General features: G+C 35.5%; 1 protein-coding gene across 1 annotated transcript; it reads right to left on the bottom strand.

The window, feature by feature from the left end:
• Window positions 1–5339: 5339 nt before the first annotated feature.
• On the bottom strand, window positions 5340–13379 carry LOC110735025 (protein GAMETE EXPRESSED 2-like). The gene is made up of 15 exons (XM_021915145.1): window positions 13046–13379; window positions 12443–12769; window positions 11967–12173; window positions 11801–11886; window positions 11555–11696; window positions 10553–10861; window positions 9925–10049; window positions 9249–9466; window positions 8935–9162; window positions 8505–8737; window positions 7751–7989; window positions 7248–7404; window positions 6667–6830; window positions 5803–5891; window positions 5340–5544 (listed from the first exon to the last, which is right to left on the bottom strand). Exons 1-15 carry the CDS (start codon window positions 13377–13379, stop codon window positions 5439–5441), a joined length of 2964 nt encoding a protein of 987 aa, XP_021770837.1. The 3' UTR covers window positions 5340–5438.
• Window positions 13380–17689: the final 4310 nt, after the last annotated feature.

Below are 17689 nucleotides of genomic sequence, written 5' to 3'. Positions count from 1 at the left end.
CAAATAAGATTACAAATAAAGAATGTAAACAAGAAAAACTAAAATGCAGCTAGGGTGTTCCATTCGTGGATCCGGTCATTATATAGCGCATCCCAACCCTCTACGCTCGCTGTGCGAATGTTGTACCACCGAGGTATAATCGGTGGCACCGGAAAATCGGTTGACATGTCTAGTCGGATGAAATGTCTGTATGACGACCCAAGAAACGCAATAGCTAGCTCTCTGACCGGTGTGGTGACAGTCTCACGCGACCGCCAAGGGAGAACCGTGGTACAAGGATAATAAGCTTGACTATGCACTCCCAGGCCGAAATGCATGACTGCGCATTTGTAAATGTTTGCAACGGCAAACAGATCTAGGGGCGCGTCAAAATAATGATTTTCGCCGCAAGGTCCACCTCCCCACCGGATACGCCGGAGAGCGCCATCCAAGTCATCCTGGTACACATGACGATAAACATTTCGGTTAGAGGCAATTTCGCTGTACATCAACTCACGCACCAAACCGTAGTTGTCTTCGCCCATTTGAAAAACATAAGCCACGACCCGGAATCCGCAGTTACCATCTCCGATTACATCATTCCACCCTTCCAAGTACGACATGATGATCGCAGGTATCCTTTCCTTGTACGGAAACTGATCAACATCGTTTCTTCCTATTCACCAAATAATTAATTATAGACAGTTAAGAAGATAGGAGTAACACTTTAAAACTATGTGCAATAAAAACAACCAAAACGTACCAGTTCTCAGGGGCATATTCACAGACGATGAAGATTGACTACGACTAGATGACGATGTCCGACCACGAGAACGACCACGACCAAGACCACGGATATACTCAAACGCACTCCTGTTCCGCCGTTGTCGACCTCGAGGACGGTCAACTCCTTCGGGTTCCTCATAATCTAAGTTAGACGGGTGGAACATGTCATGAAGCACATGAGTAGCGTCACGAATAATAGAAGGATGGCTGGAGGACACTCGATCGTACATCGAACGAAACTGCTCCAACTCTTCCTGTTCACGGTCGGCCGTTTGATTGTCTGCATGCTCACCAATAACAAGCGTCCTCCAGAATGAATGGACCTGATCAACATGTAACGACGCCCTTTCTTCTGTAATAACGCGATGAATGGTGCATGCGCAAGGTAATCCATGAGTTACTGAAATAGTACACCCACACCGAGTATACACTTCGTCAGCCAAGTCCCTCACCCTGTTCAGCTCAGTGAGAATCAACCCCAAGCAGTAGTGCGACACACGACCATGGAGAATCTTAAATATAAAATGGTTATACATCGTACCATGTCGTCGTCTGGAGTCCTCTAGAGAGTTCCTGATGTCGTTCTTCTGAGTTTCAATTGACTTGTTCAGTCTAGCGAACAGTGTATCCAAAGCAGCGGTCGATGAATCAATCCAGTCCTTGGTAGCTCTATGAGCGCTCTCAACTCTACATGTTGTAGTGTTCCCAAAATGAAGTACCTGGTTTGTCCAATATTTGACAAACTTTTCCCTATGAGGGACCCATTGATGCATCACATAGTCCACCAGTGCCGGACACCACTGGTACGAATCCCTGAAGTTAGCCAATGCTCGCTCATACGCTTCCTCTGTGGTAGCCTGTAGGATCTTCCGCCACTTACCATTCACCAATCTCTCTGCCATTTCCAAATTCTTCTTGAAAAGGTTGTAGGCTTTCACTTTCACGCAGTTGTTGATGTGCCATGTGCACAATAAGTGGTTCGATTCGGGAAACAGCTCTGCTATGGGGGCAAAGAGACCTCCCTCACAGTCACTGACGATGGCTGCTGGATGAACATTAGGCCCGATGTAGTTTCTCATCTTCTCCAAAACCCAATAATAACTTGGAGCCGTCTCATCCCTGATGATTGCATGACCAATCAGAAAGTTCTGGTTCGTTGGAGCCATCCCAACCATCTCAACCAGAGGGAACTTGTACTTGTTTGTCTTGTACGTTGAGTCGATCAAAATCACAAATGGCCAAGACTTGATCATATCAGCACAATCAGGATGCACAAGGAAAAGATGAGTCACCTCCGCTGTATCTTCATCAGAATCAAACCAGAACAGGTAACCACGTGATTGTGCCTGGTGTAGCAGCTGCTGTATAGGGTTCCTTCCCTCTGACCGTTCAAACCTGAGTTGCTGTCTGACGTTGTAGATGTGTCTTCGGTTTGGATGGTCTTCTGGAAATTTCTCTAACACAGATGCTAATATTTTAGCAGGCTTCACTTGAGCATCACTCATTTCTTTCACAACTAGTTTCGCAGCAGGACTTAAGCCGCTCAGTTGTCGATGACCCTCTTCATATACTATCATCTCATGGTTGTGATACCCCCATTTAGAGTAACCTATCACTTCCCAACCGTCACGACTCCGTAGTTGTCGAACCTTTACTCTGAACTCACACCCACAACCTTTCCGCTTTGTGTCAAACCGAGTGGCTGTACGAAAATCTCTTTCTTCTCTTTTGCGATAACGGTCACATCTCAAAATGCGATCCATTCTACCATCCCGTTGAGATTTATGAGTTGCTACTACCAAGCAAAATCCAGCTGCAATTGCAACCTGTTTTGCCCAATCAATCGCCTGTTGAGCTTCTTCGAATGGACCATCATGTCCAAATATCTCACTGTAATCATTTCAGTCTCCACCATATTCCTGCATCAATTATATATTACAATAAATACATTTAACGGATAATACATTTAATTTCTATATTTCCACATAATTAACACAAAAAAAACATAATTATATATAATCAAACTTAATTTTTATAAAAACCCAATTCGAATTTTCAAACTAAATTTAAAAATATACCATTTCGAATTTTCAAATTTAATTTTAAAAAAAACCTATTTCGAATTTTCAAATTTAATTTACAAAAAACCCATTTCGAATTTTTTTAAAAAATCATTTTCGATTTTTTATTTTCACAAAAAAATTAAATAAAAAACAATAACAAAATCAAAAAGGAAAAAATAAAAATTAATTATTAAAGGTGGCGTCTGCCAGGGCTGCCACACCCACTGGACTGGCGCCTGGCAGGGCCGCCTCACCCAGTGGAGTGGCGTCTGCCCAGGACGCCAGTCTGGTGGTCTGGGCGTCTGGGCTGGACGCCACTCTGGTGGTCTGGGCATCTAGCCTGGACGCCACTCTGGTGGTTCTGGCGTCCGGCTTGGACGTCCAGGCTACGGTTTGGGCGTCCACCCTAGGCGCCGGAGCCACTACGACGGTAAACCGTGAATTTTAGCGGTCACTTACCTCGTTTTCCGTCGACGACGACGTACCTCCGGCGTCCCCCGCATCTCCGGCCTGCCATCCGGTCTCCCCCGGCGAGCCAGTACGGCTCCACATTTTTTACACCGAGATTATCTCAATTTTAGCAAAAGGGCATAATGGTCAAATCATAACATATTTGTGGGCTTTATATGGTAAATTGCGGACGATGTTTAGCGTTTCACTTGTAAATTGGGGTTTTTAATCAATTTAAAATCTAAAAATTATAATGATAATCCAACAGCATCAATCATCCAAAAACAACATCAAATCATAATTAAAATCATGCCTTGAATATAAATAAACAAGCTTTAAAATTAAAATAGGAGAAAAGAGGTTTCTTTTTTTCTTTTTACGAAACCGCAAGAGGAGAGGAGAGAGAGTGGGGATGGCCGCCGGTGTTGGTGGCTGTCGCTGGTCGCCGGCGTGATTGGTGGCCAGTGGTGGTCGGCGCTCGGTGGTCGTCGGCCGTGAGGAAAGGAGGAGAGAGAGGCCGGGGAAAGAGAGGAAGAAGAGGAGAAAAATAAGAGAGAGAAAAAGAGAGAGAAAAGTTTGGGACTTTTTGTGAAATCTGGCAAATTGATTTTGAGTGGAAAATCCTTGAGCTTTTGGGGTATTTATATCCCCTTTTTAAACCAAAAATCATTATTTACAAACTTGTCATTACTCTTACTAATCCTTTCAAAATCTCCTTTAGGGCTAGTTTGTTTAGCCTTTAAAATCCTCTGTATTCCTAACAAGCTAGTCCAATGTTTTAAATCATGTTACCCAATTTGAAATACTTTATTGCCCCAATTAATTGCTCATATTAATTTATACACACTTGTTTTATAATTACATAATTAAGTCATTTAAAATAAAATGAATCATTTTAATTTATAAATAAAATATATAATTTATATATATAATATTATTAAAATACGGAGTATTACAGACCGGGATCAGAATCTTAGTTTTATGGGAACTGAAGACCGGACTTGAATCATCCGGTCGAGACCTGAAAAATCAGGTCCAGTCCGATTTTGGACCTCATGGACCTATTTTTGGATTTTTTTTTAAAAAAAAAACAAATTGGGAAAATACAAGTTTATTATCATGATAAACTTATAATGTTTATCAAGGGCTATATTGGTCTTTGTAAATTATAAGTAGGGGTAAAAGTGTAATTTTGAATTTAACTTGGACGATAGAGCGTGACAGAAATTAATGTCATCAGTTTGGGCGTTAATATCAAGGCAACAACTCTCTCGTCACCGCATTCCATCTTTCACTAGAAAAGTTAGCTCCAACCCCGTGTTACAATTCTAATCTTCCTCCTCATGGTGTAGAGATTGTTGATGAGCTGATTATTTTCACCCAGAATCATTTTGAGCCCAACAACAAACAAGAGTTGAGACAACTCAATTGCAGATAGGCTCACACCTAAAATCAGTACTTTAGATGAGCAGCTTCAATGGAGAACAATAAAGGAAGGAAAGCTCACAAGAAGATGACAAACACTTACCCTTTGACTATTCCCTTTATTTGCATATTTTCTTAGGGTTTTCACCGAAATTGATGGTGTTAAGGTATTCTCCATTGAAGTTGTTTGTTAATGGTGGTTGTTGCTGCATATTCTCAATTGAAGCTGCTTGTTAATGGTAGCCATGGGAGGGGAGGAGAGAGAAAGATACAAAAAGACACCTGACATAGTCAACATTTTATCTTCCCGTTAACGTATTCATTTTTAGCTCAAATGAATAAAAAAAATAGTATAACACAAATACCAAGACAAATAATTACCAAATTGCTACTAGATAAACAAGTTTAGTTTATCAGTTTATCACTGTGATAAACCTGGGCTCCCTCAAACAATTTACTTTAAAAAATAAATTATAAATATTACAAAGTTTAAAAAAAATGTTACATAATAACACTTTAAATGCAACAACTTCATGATTTATCTGTATGTATTTATGCAAGATACGATATTTTTATGTGTTAATATATATATATATATATATATATATGTATATATATATATTTTTTTTTTTTTTTTCTAAAAGTCCGCTTATATATAGCATCTACATTTATACACAAACCACAACTCTTGGATATCCTTTTCTTCCAATACATCTTTACTAATACATTTGACAATTACATCTTTAAACTCCGACTCCTATCAATTGAAAGTGACCGGAATTTTGGCCAATTCTTGTTACTATCTTCTGTGGAAGTTCCATGCCTACTTTGGTGCCTTGACCTGAACATTACAATAAACAGTAGGAGATTAACCAACATACAAAGCCATAAACACCTATTAAATGAATCACCAAGCAACCTTGGTCTTATCTGTTGACATTTAAGCTTAATATTGAACATGTCCATTGTTTCAACAATTAGTAGACCAATCAAGTATTAATCCAATATACCATCATACATAGGAAATGTAGATGCAAGTTAAATGCCACAAGAATTACGCTGTCTATTTATCCTACATAAACAAAAATGCAGTTCTAACCTTTGGCAAAAATTTAATGATCTAGCTTTGGATAGGAGTAGACAGGGATAATTTCCTATAGCTGCAGTCTCAGCGTCTACTTTGCTTACCTGTTTCAAAAAGAAAAAAAAAAAATCAATAGACAGAGAATGTGTATGACTAGGATGGGTGACCTCCTAGAAAGTCCCCGTGTTGGTTCATGTAGCTGACCCCACTTATGTGATTAAGATGTTAAAGCAAACAAGAAAATGTGTAAGATATTCAAAATGACTAGAACTAATGACAAAAATGAGGTAACCTTTTTGTGACCAGCAAATAAGTACTCAGTTACAGAAACATACAAAATGACTATTACGTAGAACTAAGACCACTCTCAATGGTGAGCAAAAAAAATGTCCACCCACTATCTCTCTCAATAAATCTGTTTTGCCCATGGGCAAAATTTTTTCACAATTTCTCTCCCAATGATGAGCAAAAAAAAATGCTTGCCCACTACTCTCTCTCTCTTACTTTTTCAATACCCTACCATTACTTTCTCTCTCCTACACAACACTTCTTTATTTATTAATTTCATTTATATTTTAACAATATTACTCCAAATAAATAAAAACTAGTCTAAATTTGTGTAACTTATTTTTTTTTTATTTGTGCCGTTTTTATCGTTAAAATAAAGAATATGGAGGATTTATGGTATTTCTAAAATTATACAAAAATATACCAAAATGCATGTCTATTTATAGAGAATTAAATTTTATGACCGTTGATAATTTTAATTTATTTTTTTAATAAATATTTATTTCAGAATTTGCATTATAAAAAATATAACCATTGCAAATTATGGGGCCCACCAGATCACTATTCATCCTCAAAATACAAAACTCTAACCATTTCTTCACTAGATGTTTTAATGGCATGTCCAGCATCTTTCTTTGTATCATGAAGTCTCCGCTCATTTACAAGAGAAATTGCACATCGGCAGGTGTAAAAAAGCAATAATCCTCCAAGTGAGAGCACCCCAAGAAATTCCAATATGATCATAAATCCAAGAGCTGTGACACAATAACCATGCAAGTTTGTATTAGAACCAATACAGGATACCACTTGAATTAGCAACTACGATTCTCACTTTTTCAGCAAGATGCAAAATGCAAGAGACGAGGAAGCAAACATCCTAATGGCTTCCCAGTTGATTTTAGTATCAACTCTCCATTTAAAGAACCTTAAATCATGAAAACTAATAAGGTTGGACATGAGAACAAGTCAAGGTGCTATTCAGCTATGTTACAAACATTGCATGCTTTTTTGTTCAAGTATTAAGTGTCTAAACCTACGGAATATTTAGTGTCCAAGGTTGGAGATAAAGATAAAATGAAGAGTTTAGGTAACACAGTTCGCATAACTTTGATAAACAATGTTTCTACACTAAGTACACTATGGAAGTCCGAGGAAGTAAAATTGTTACATACCATGTGTTGCCTTGGAATTCAGTGGCCTTCTCTTGATAAGATTGACATTAACCTCCGAAAGAAGTGGCTTTGAAACATTATTTCCACAATCAGGAAAACATCCATAGTTTCCTATGTCATTTATCACCATTTGTAATATAGCAGCATATTCTGTAGCCTGTGAAAACAGAATGTCGTCAATTGTATGAATAAATGTCTAGAACAGTAGACCATATACATGTTTTCCTGTTTAGCACATATGCAAATTTATTTGGAGAGGGAAATAGTGATATATCAGGTGTAAATAAGGGAAGATCATAATTAATTTCATACACTCGAGTTTAGGACTAATGGACATCTACTTAGTAACATTTTTTATGATGAAATGATCCAGAACGAAGATTAAACTTTTGTTTGACTATTGAATATTATGACAATCCTTCTTAAAACTTAACTAATCACAGGCCATAAATTTCAGTGATTTCATGGAAGAACAAGAACGTCGACCAAAAGTACCTACTTACGTGATATTTTAGTAGTCGGACTATGTTATTGCAGTCATCAACTGTTGCCAGAAATCTTAAACCTTTCGCCTTGACCACCAAATGATCTGAAATGGTAACAAAAGTCTGAAGCGGCTGCCACTGGTAACTATCTTTTAGCTTCAGCTCTGTAGTATTGATAAGCTGTACTGGAAGGATGGCTTCTAAAATTCCAGAAGTTACTTCCATAGAAAAGATAACCATAAAGTTGGACTTGTTCCCTATATATTTACAAGCAGGAATAGTTGTTCAGACTTACAAAGCAAAAGTAAACAAATAATGAACTTCATTTCTCGGCATTCATGAATAGCATCTATTAATTGTCTTACTTTGCACAACGCTAGCATAGCCTTATCTTTTTAAATCCTCTTTTTAACAGGATTGTGATAGGAAGACCAAAGATGTGTGAAGTTACCAGTCCCCTTTACCCTGGTTAACATGGCCGATTTGGCGATTTGGCAATGAAAAATACAAAATAAGCGAATGGTAAAACCAAAGCTTCAGCCTTACTGTTTCTAGGTGTTAGGTGCAATTGTGAGTAGTATTTGTCCCACATTGAAAAAGAAAGCAAAAGACTCAGTTTATAATCCAAGCAGGATTACCAATTGGTTTTAGGATGGAACCTCGTTGTGGGATCGGGTTTGCCCCTTCTGGGCTTCTCTCCCTTGTATTCTGACAGTTACAAGATTTAAGGTAACAAAAAAAAACCTTCTAAAGCTCAAACTGATATACATACCTGGAAAATGAAGCACATCAGGGTCTCCGATTAAAAACTCTAACTTATTCCTCCCCTTTTCATAGATAAGCGATCCAATTTCTTCATTTTCCTCAATAGTGATGTATTCTGGGGTGAGGATGAAAGGAGGATCATTGACAGGTTCGACACATACTGTGATATTCAAATCAGTAACTCCATTTTTGTTCTTTGCAGTGACTTTGATTGTGTCGTTACCATAGAAGTTTTCATCCCTGATCATAGCACAATAAACATAGTTTCCATAAGCAGTAAACTATATACCAAATCCAACATAAGTATAGAAGGTTATTGAAAAGAAAGGACTTATGTGTAAACAAAGAGAAAAAATTGGATACAACGTGCACTCCAGACAAGCAGCGTAGTTCACAGAAAATAAATGTAAATCATAGCATCAGTTGAATCCAAATACCCGAGATACTGAATTGACTGAAGAGCCAGATTGATTACATCTACATGGCCTGACAAAGTCAATGCCTTAGCTTCTTCACCATCTCTACAAGCAAGGAATTCGCTCCAGATTGGTTCCCAAAATTGCATCATCATTGAGGCAAGGGAAATTGTTCCAGAGTTTGCACTTAAAGTTACCGAGATGTTCTCCAATGCATCGGGATATTCAATCTCAACACCATGAAATCCACTGCCACAACAGAATTTTGGTATATTAAAACTGAGTATATAATGTATCTATAACCAATCTTGTCATCAAATATACCAGTTCATTACCCAAATTTTGGACACAAGACGTCTTCAGTTCCCTTCAACGAAGTAGGTAAGGACATGAGCTGAGGTGGAATACTGAGTACAGAAATGTTTATTGAAGCAGTAGCTGTATTTCCATTAAGGTCGCAAATCGTGTATGACAAAGAATCGTTTCCATAAAAACCTTTGTAAGGTGTATATCTGAAAAGTAGTCCATTCAGCACCACTGAACCAGACTGCGGCTGCCATGTTATTAAAGCAAACATGAGAAACAACCCTAGAAAGAAAATGCTTGATACAATTCAAACAAACGCACACATAAGTAAAAAATAATAATTCAAATCATTAAAAATAGTAATTTTTTTTTTGACAGGAATAAAATATAGTAATTGAAAGCTCTTATCACAGCAAACTTTAGTGCTGAAGCTAATCTCTTTGCATGTTTTGGGATGAAAAGCATTGGTTTTTTTATTGAAAATTACTAAGAAAAGATGAGAAAATAACATACTAGTAGGTCCAAATCTTCATAAACTCGTAATATTTTCAGTGATTCCCAAATTGAAACAGAATAATACATTGGAAAATTCGGCACCATCACCCATACCACGCTAGCAAAAAGCATAAGCAAAGACAAAGCTACATATTGTGCTATGCAGTGCAATGAAGATTATACAAGAAAATCATTTTAAGATAAACATACATTAGAAAATGCAATAATTGTTGCGTTTTCACCAGCAAAGTAATCATTTTCAAGAGCGTTGAAAGCAATTGATTCATCCTCCCATACAGATATTAAATCATCACGAGCTTCAGGAAAATATTCATCTGCAACACAGTGTCAGAAAAAAATATTCATCTGTATTATCAATTAGAGAAGCACACTAACGGATATAATCAGCACAGGAAACTGCGCTTTATGCAGTAACCACAACCAGGATATATGAACAAAACTTTCTTAACTTTTTTACGAGCTCTGATAAATTAATCAAATAAAGTTGGATACACTTCGTCATTCTGTCTATAAGAAAACATAAATGAAAAAGATAATTTCTATTTTGTAACGATTTAACATTCACAACTAGAAACATAAAGAGGTAAAAATCTGATACTTAACATTCACAACTAGAATAAACCTCTTGTTTGTTCAGATAAATCTGCATCTCATCAATCATTTATTTTTACTTTTCAATGTGAATGTCACACCTAGCTGATTCATATTATCACAGGCCAATGATTTTTTATGAAAGTTTATTAAGAAAAACAAATATAGGAACTGACATTCAGTTGTTAGTACTCTAAAGCAATTGATAATAATTTGTTGCACTTACTGCTGTATGCATTGATTCCGAAAGGACAAGGTAAGAACTTCTTGCCATCAAATGTTGCACATAGTTCATAAGTGCCGGTATCATTAGCCTGGAATTGGCCTGTATATGAACCATTGTTATTGTCCAGAAACATCCAGGTTCCAAAGTCAGAATGGTTTATTGAACCGATCTCCAATTTTAATTTAGATTGTTGGGACAAAACTGGGTTTGAGTATGAATCCATTAGCTGGATGATGACTTCATTCCGCACCAACTTCTGTACTTTGGGTGCATATTTTACCACACCTGACATTGACATATTAACCTCACCTGTATCATGTACCATAACTTAGTTAATACTTCATAATATAAATAAGTCGGTCTATGAAAAAAAAGGTAAGATGTATCAATTTATAAGGAATACAATCTTCAATCTTAAATCTCCAAACCCTAGTTTAAACTAATCTTTGTATTTACTTCGCAACAGAAAAATTCCCAAATGCAACAGATCAAAAGCTACAAGAATCTTATCTTTGTACACAATTAGTATTTTCATGCTTTGAAACGCCATAAATCTAGATAGGTTAATCCTATACAGGACAATTAAGTTTACATAATGAACATTGCGATTTTTCCATCCATTCTTATAAGGTAGTACATAGTTGAGTTACGTAACAAACTAGATGTATCCTCCCTGTGCCTCTGTAAGCTTGATAATATTGTGTTAAACAAATTAAAGTCACTTTATTATTTCACAAACAATTTTTTATTTCCAGTATTTTGCTCTCACATGCCGTGGTACTAATAACCTAACACAAGGAAAAACAAACTAGCATGAACATCAAACTATCCTGACTATTTTCTATTAATTATTACTTTGTAATTTATACTTATTTTAAGCATGCTAGCAGAATTTTATTAAGGCTATCTCTATTTTGCCATTTGTAGAGATAAAAGAGATACATCTTCTACTGCAGACTTATATGTTCTCACAGTCTATGCAAACCACAGAAATTTCGGTACCTGCATTCACTTCCTTTTTCCACAATTCACCGCCATTCAATGGAATGTTTCCACACAAAATACGAATGTCATATGATCCACTCCTTTCGGGTGTGTATAGTACACCATATGTATGAGACACAATTTGCTTTGTATCTATAGACTTCAACAAGAAAAACAATCTGTCACAGTCTTTTAGTACAAGGATGTTTTATAAAGCAGATAACTGATGCTGGTATAAAGCAATTTATAGAATGTAGTTCATACATTACTACCGTGGTCTATCGATGGGCTAGGAGAAACTTCAATGGGACTCATAGCGCTAAGTGTCAAGTGCTTCGGAGGCTTAATTCCTATAGACATGAATATATGCATTAATAACAAGAGAAAAGCTGTAATGAATAAAAGTTACTAAGCAATCAGACAACCATACCAATTGATTCCTCTAGAGGATAAATTGTAGGCAACACCATATATGAATCTGCTGGACATGAAATTTGTACTTGAAGCATTCTCATCTCAACTGGACAGGGATATTCGTAAGCATCTTTCAAATAAACTGAGAATCTCGCTTCTTGCCCAGCAACTGAATTGTTCAAACCAGATCCATTGACAATGCTATTGAAACCATCACAGTTGCCTTTTCATGTAACATACCAAAGTGAACAGATCATACAACGCAAAAAGAGCAGAAGACGAATACATATAACTCTAACTATAAATTGAAATGTTGAAATAAGTTCCGTATTTACTGGATTACTACTAGATATTACATAAAATTCAGAGCAGCAAAGGAGAAAATGTTAAACCGTCAGGCTCATGGACTTGCAGCAATGACATAACAGAATAAATTTTCAAAAACAGAAAACTAGACAACTCAATCAATTCCTGCAAATATCTCTGACATACCAATTGAAACACTAAACTCATATGGCACGTTGGCAATGCTGGTGTTATGCTTTGCATCAAATATTGTGAGTAGAAAATTTCCCGGTTCCACTGCCCTGAATGTAAGTAATTGGATTTCCGGGGAATATATGCTGAAGTTGAGATCTGGTACAGGTGTTGATAATTTTGTACTTTTCTCAAAAATCTCTGCATCAAATGGATAAAATCCTGGCACAAGATTTCCATACAAATCACGCTGGTAAATAAATATTTCCACTTCAGATTGATACTGTGATATATTTGTGCCATATTTCCACTTTGCCTCACACTTGGGAACATCAATTGGTCCTGTTCAAATTTTGCCTCTTTAATATTTATCACTAATGTGAACACCAAATAGGCACATTCAACTGAAATGTACGACATAACTCATTGTATTAACTTGTTATAGATAACAGTAACATGAGAAACAAAGAGTGTACTCCAACACCTTTAATTATTATACTACTAGTGAGCATTTCAGACAACCAAGAGCTTAGAATATCCATGTAATAGATTAGTAACTTTAGCCAGTACTTATTACAGCAGAACATCATAATTTCATACAGCAGAAAGATTTTTTACCTGGGTGCACCTTGAAGGGAAGGGGGCATCCGCGCAAAGTTTGATTGTGCCTTTGTACTTGTAGCAAAAGATCTCCAGCTGATGAAGCAATGAATTCAATCCTAAGATAGCCATGATCATTCCAACCCAAGCTGGTGACACCGAGAACATTGGCAGCAGAACTGTTTACAAAGGATTCAGAAACATTAAAGATAAAAGAATTCAGTTCGGCAATTGTTGAAGGAATGGTGTTCCCAAAGGCATCTTTAGGAAGTATCAGAGCCATAGCCCTTGTCCCAGCCACAAATTCATTCACGTAATCCATCCACGATACAATAGAGACAGTTGGGTTCATTTGCCCTTCATTAACAACATTGATAAGTGTCAACAATACACCTTAAAACTTTAAATCAATGAACAATTGATAAATTACATACTCAAACGAACAATGTTCTAAGCATGTTGATCAAACAAACTGTGAAGAGCAAATACAAAAGCCCGAAATTTGACTACAAATAACAAATCAAATTAAACCAAACCAGAAACATTATGATCAGACCAGATCAGAACTGTTTATTCTAATTTACTTATTGCTAAATATTATTAATTGCATGTCAATAAATTATATGAAAATTTACATTTTGAACTAACAAAGTAACAAGATCCAATTTGTTTACTTGTATCCGGTTTTTTTTTTTTTTAATGGTGTAAAAATGGGGTCAGAGTTTAGTCATACTAATACATCAAATCAAACTAGACTAATCCAGAAAAATTTAAATCATACTAAACCAAATCAATCTTATTGAAATCTTATTGATAAGTGTCAGAGAACAAATCCTAAACGAACAACGTTCCCTAGTTCGCTACACCACAGTATCATTGAAAGATCGAAAAGATGCATAATAAACAAAGAAAAGCCAGGAAACTACCTGGGTTAACAAAGAAATGAAGCGATGAATCGAGAACCCCGAAATGATCATCTGTAATCAGGACATTAAAAACGCCAACAAGAATAGGAACAAAGGTAATAGTCCAAGAGTTAAGATCATCCCCAAAATTTAGAGACAATCCAGAAATAAAAGTGCTGTTTCCTGCTTTCTCATTCACTGAAACTGTAGGATTGAAAGACACATTATATGAATTGAGGTCAAAATTCCCAAGTATTTTGATCTTGATTGTTGCAGTAGCGCCTGTAATGTATGTGTCCCCTTCAAGCCAACTAAACACGAAAGCCGGCTTCGATTCATCATCTGCAAACATGATGCAGAGAAAAAGGATAAGTTAAGCATAATTTGAGTACAACAGCACATCTTTAATTTATGTTTTTTTTTTTTTTCTGAAAATGGGTAAATTAAGGAGTATGAGTACATGGGTCAGCGAGAATTGAACAGAAGGCGAAGACGAGAAGTAGGAAGCCATGAATTAGTACTTGAACCTTCATGATCAGAGGGATTTAGTGATTTGGGAAGGATGGTTTTTTAAGTTTATAACTGTTTTTTAAAGCAAGTGTGCAATTTAAAGGCGGGAAGTTTGTGGTAACTGCCTGTAAGGCTGTAAGGGCGTAATTTCTGAATTTTTTTAGAAAATTTCTAAATGCAAATTCATAAAATTACAACTAATAAGAGAAAGGAAAAAAAAAAAAACAAAAAAAAAAAGTCTTTGACTGACACTTACACTTACGGCGTATTCTATTCACTTTAATCTCACTTATTTCAAATCTAATAAGTTCAGATAAATGAAAATCGGGTGAATAGAGCAGACCCTGAGGGTGTGTTTTATTTACCTTAATAGACTTGAACTTATTTGAATAAACTTATATTAACTTAATTGAACTTATCTGATCCTATTAGAACTTATTAGACTTTATTAAACTTATTAAATTTTATTGAACTTATTGGAATTTATTAGACCTTATTAGAACTTATTGGATCCTAACTTATTATTACTTCCTCTGTGTTTTAATAAGTGCTACACTTTCTTTTTTGGGTAAAAAGCTACATTTTAATATTATATCTTTCTCTTTTCATAGTCCATAATGAAACCTATTATTACTTTTTTATTATTTGTTTCCTCCCACATTCATTATTTTTCAATAAACTATCAACACTACTATTTTTCTTTTACATTATTTTGATACTCCAACTACCCCACTTACCTCTTATTTTGTTTATGTTAATTAAATTGACTAAAAATATGTGTCAGTTAAAATGTAACACTTATAAAACATAGATGGATTATTATTGCTATTGTTATTGTTATTGTTATTAAATAATATTGTGATACTAAAATGACTACCAAAGAAAATGGTACCATTGATACTTCCTCCTTTGTTTAAATTGCAATATTTTGACAATTAATATCTTTGATTATATTTAAGCAAAATTTATAATATTTGAAAGTAGACGTCAAGATGAATTGATCTAGATCGCACTTGATTATGTTTTTTCTTACAGATCAATCACAAAAGATGGTCAAAGGATATTGTGTCAATAGTGTAAAAGTCCAAATGGTGCAATTAATAAACATGGAGGAAGTATATAATATGGGGTACTTCTCATTATAAAAATTAGTATTTAACCTAACTATATTATTAGACTTGATTACAACCTAATGAATTTATGATACCTTATTTAACTTATTGAAACTTATTAGACCTTATAAACTTATTAGACCTAATTAAACTTATTGGTTCTTATTTTAATTTATTTGAACTAATCTAAATTTATTAAACTTAAAACTTATTTTTATATAAGGTAAAGAGAACAAGCCCTTAGACTTGATTTTTGGATAGGGACATAGGGTAACGCAATGACAATAGGATAATAGCCAAAATAAAATAAAATAAAATTAAATTAATGAACTAGGTCTTTAATGGACTATGCCTTTATTATGTAAAGTTAATATATAGGGCTAAAATGTTTGTTATATTTAGGAAAATTTGTCAAAAATTACCTTAAAAAAGGGAAATTTGTCAATTACTACCCTAAAAAATAAAGTTGTTAATTACTACATTAAAAGTTTTTAATTACTACCTCTTTTCATTTTCCAACAAAATAGCATAATTATAACGTCACTTATTGCTTTAAATTTAACTAGTATTTAGCCCCTTTAATGCACAAGTTAATTTTTTTGCTAAAATGTTTATCATGAAAGGTTGTTGCTCTTCAATTGGAATTAAGCCAAAATATATCTATGAATACAAAAATTATATATAGTAGTAAATTAATGAAAGATTAGTAGTAAAAATAATAATTTTTTTTATTTTTAATTTTATACCGCGAAAATATATATGAAGAGATGCTTAATAATATTTGACACAACTATCTCCTTTTATATAAGAAATTAATAGAACCAACTAAGAGACGCAAGTGAACAATTAATTGTATTTTTGAAAGAAACTAATTTCATGTAAGTGAAGAAGAGAATCACAAAATACAAGTGACTTTTCAATGAAACGACATACAAGAAATGAAGGAATAAATAAATAAAGAAAAAAAATAAAAATAAAAGTGTAACAATAAGAGTGGGACACATTGCAACGTATATTGTTTGTAAAAGTTCATTTTATTAAATATTAATATAGATATATATTTTACATTTAGGCTAATAGAGAAAAAATATTGGTAAGTGATTAAAATAGGATAAAAATTACATAAATTACATTTTTCAGTTAATAAGTGACGCCATAACTTACAGTTTTAGGCTAATAAAGTGATTAATAGGCCACAAAAATGAGTTTAATATGTCATAAGTTACATTTAGTTTGATAAGTGATGTAATAATTAGGCTAATTCAATTCGGCCAAAATATGACAGGTGTTTCGGGGTTTTCTGATGTCCTGCGGGAGAGTTACAATTTCGAGACTGGAACCGGATGCTTGTACCTGCAAAACAAACGGATACTCCGAGTGATTGGAGATCCGTCTCCAACGGTCAAGTTAGTACTTGTTTAGGGAGTAATTAATGCGGAATACTGTAATTGAGTCTCTCTAGGTGAGAGTGTTAAATGTGTGTCACTCTCTAGGTTTAGGTTTAACCTAGGGATGACTGGGCCTCCCTAAGAGTTGGGCCTTGTTGGCCAGCTATCCCATATGTCATGGGAAAGGACACGTGGCGTGTCACAATTGGTCCACGGTGGACAGATCACTGAATGACACGTGGCAGGCTCCAATTGGCCTACGTGGAGGACACGTGACGGAACCTGATTGGTCCACTTGTCGAATGATGATTGGTGGGTAAAAATCCCCTAATCATTTGCCCCTCATAGGTGGCACGTGACTGGTCACGTGTTACTTGTGACAGGTGTCGGATCGTAACAGGCGACGGCCTGCTACAAGTGTCCCTTGGTGAAAGGCCGAGAGTTTTCCCGCTCAAATTTTGAATTTGAAGGTGACCCTTCGCCTTCTCATTTTGCCTATATAAGGGCGTGTTGACCTCAGTTATTTTCACACTTGAGAACTTTTTAAGAGAACATTCGGACCCCTGAACCTGCTCTGACATTCCGGACACTTCCTGCCTACCGCCTGCTCTGACAAGTCGGCTGTTTACTCAGAGTTTTCAGAACTTCGTCAACTTCTCGCTCGTTCAGGTAACCGTCGGTTCTCTCATTCTTTTTACTTTTCTTTATTTTTTCCTTTTTGAAATGGCACCACGGAAGCATACGACA

The sequence above is a fragment of the Chenopodium quinoa genome, unplaced genomic scaffold (genome assembly GCF_001683475.1).
Source record: "Chenopodium quinoa cultivar QQ74 unplaced genomic scaffold, ASM168347v1, whole genome shotgun sequence".
NCBI lineage: Eukaryota > Viridiplantae > Streptophyta > Magnoliopsida > Caryophyllales > Amaranthaceae > Chenopodium > Chenopodium quinoa.
The sequence above is the reverse complement of the archived record's forward strand: the minus strand, read 5'-3'. Positions and strand labels throughout refer to the sequence as shown.